At 49.5% G+C, this 1679-nt stretch overlaps 1 protein-coding gene across 1 annotated transcript in view; it reads left to right on the forward strand.

Annotated features, from left to right (window-relative positions):
• Psd2 (pleckstrin and Sec7 domain containing 2) overlaps positions 1-1679 on the forward strand; it is a 53806-nt gene that overhangs the window by 20392 nt on the left and 31735 nt on the right. The window contains exon 5 of the mRNA XM_031365382.1: positions 1236-1316. Coding sequence (XP_031221242.1) covers positions 1236-1316 — 81 coding nt within the window. The remainder of the gene's footprint in view (positions 1-1235; positions 1317-1679) is intronic.

A 1679-nucleotide genomic window follows, 5' to 3' on the forward strand; every position in this document is an offset into this window, starting at 1 on the left:
GATTTGAACTCATGACCTTCAGAAGAGCAATCGGTGCTCTTACCCACTGAGCCATCTCACCAGCCCCTCATTTTATTTTTTTTAAGCTTCATGAAACACATTCTCCCCTGGCCTCCAGGAGGGCACCGACCTGCCCTCTGCTGTTGCAAGGTTCTCTTCTCTAGCTCTTTCCTTGGTCCAGATCCTTAATCGGGACGCTTTCAGAGCTCTGCCCTGGGCTTGCACATTAGAAGAAAATATTTATATTTCTGTGTATGGATGTGTGTGTTGTGCGATTGTATACCATGTATGTACAGATGCCCAAGGAAGCCAGAAGAGGGCGACACGAGAGCCACTGTAGTTGGATTGCAGGCAGTTGTGAGACACCTGACCTGGGGGGCTAGGAACCAAACTCAAGCCTCTGGGAGAGCAGTGAGTGCTCTTAACCACTGAGTCATCGCTTCAACCCAGCCTGGCCTCAAGTTCAATATGACCTTGAACTCCTCCAGACACTGCCGGAGATTGAATCCAGGACTTTGTGCATGGTAGGCAAGCACTCTGAGCTACATCCTCAGCCCATCGATATGGCTAAAACTTTTACTTACTCATGAGACAGGGTCTCATGTAGGCGGGCTGATCTCAAGCTCCTGGTCCTTCTACCTCACAGTGCTGAAGCGACAGGTACAGTGGCAAACTCCCTGCTTCTGGATCTTGAGTCGCCAAGCTGTCTCTTACAAGGTTACCCTCGCAGGGACTCAGCCAGCTCTGTCCTCATCCTGACATCACCTTCTCAGTCATTTCCTTCCTGGTGACCTGAGAATCCTAAATGTTCTCATCTTAGCCCCCTTTTTCTGGACCCATTCTCTGTGGGTCTCCACCGTGCAGGTTTGGTGTTAGTTTTAAATTCTGCAGCCATGCCTTGATCCTTACCATGATCTGAGGCTGGGCCCCTGCCTCACCTCTGCCGCCCTCCCAGTGGCTTGATTTACATTATGTCATCTCAGCTAGAAACACTTACATCACTCCACCCTGCTCCCTTCTTTGAACAGGCTCTTCCTGAGCTGGCTGAGACATCATCTCCTGATGCCACAGACCAAGGTTGATCTCTCTGAGCTGAGGGACCAGAGGGAGGCAACCCAGGGTCTGGGTAGATCTGGGTGTGGCTAAGGATACTCTGGGGCCCATTTCCCCAGTACCTGATGTCCTGGGACTTGGGGCCCGCCTCTAACAGACATCCCATTCTACTTTCTTGGCAGCAATGAGTTCAGCAGGCTGGTTGCTGGGGAGTACCTCAGTTTCTTCGACTTCTCAGGCCTCACTTTGGACAGAGCACTCAGGTCAGTGGGGCTGGGCTGGGACAGTGTCCACAGGTGGTGGAACACACGTCTGGCTTGCTATTCTAGCTATCTATTTATGCAATATAGAATATAATATCTGTATTCCAGCAAGTCTATCATAATTTTTTATACAACCCTTTGCAAGTCTTAACCCCTCTGTTTAAGCTGTGGGGAGAACCTTTGGGTAGCTGTTGTCCAGAAACTCAGTGATTTGCTAGCTAATGTGATGGGTAACAAGGAACATGAATATTTGATTATAGTCACAGCTCTTTAGGAGGGAAAAGGAGGCCAATGGTTTGCCCATATGGAGCACTTCCTGCTCTTTCTGCTGTCCAGATACCATAGGTCTTTATACTTATAGCC

Source organism: Mastomys coucha, unplaced genomic scaffold, assembly GCF_008632895.1.
Source record: "Mastomys coucha isolate ucsf_1 unplaced genomic scaffold, UCSF_Mcou_1 pScaffold13, whole genome shotgun sequence".
Classification (NCBI taxonomy): domain Eukaryota; kingdom Metazoa; phylum Chordata; class Mammalia; order Rodentia; family Muridae; genus Mastomys; species Mastomys coucha.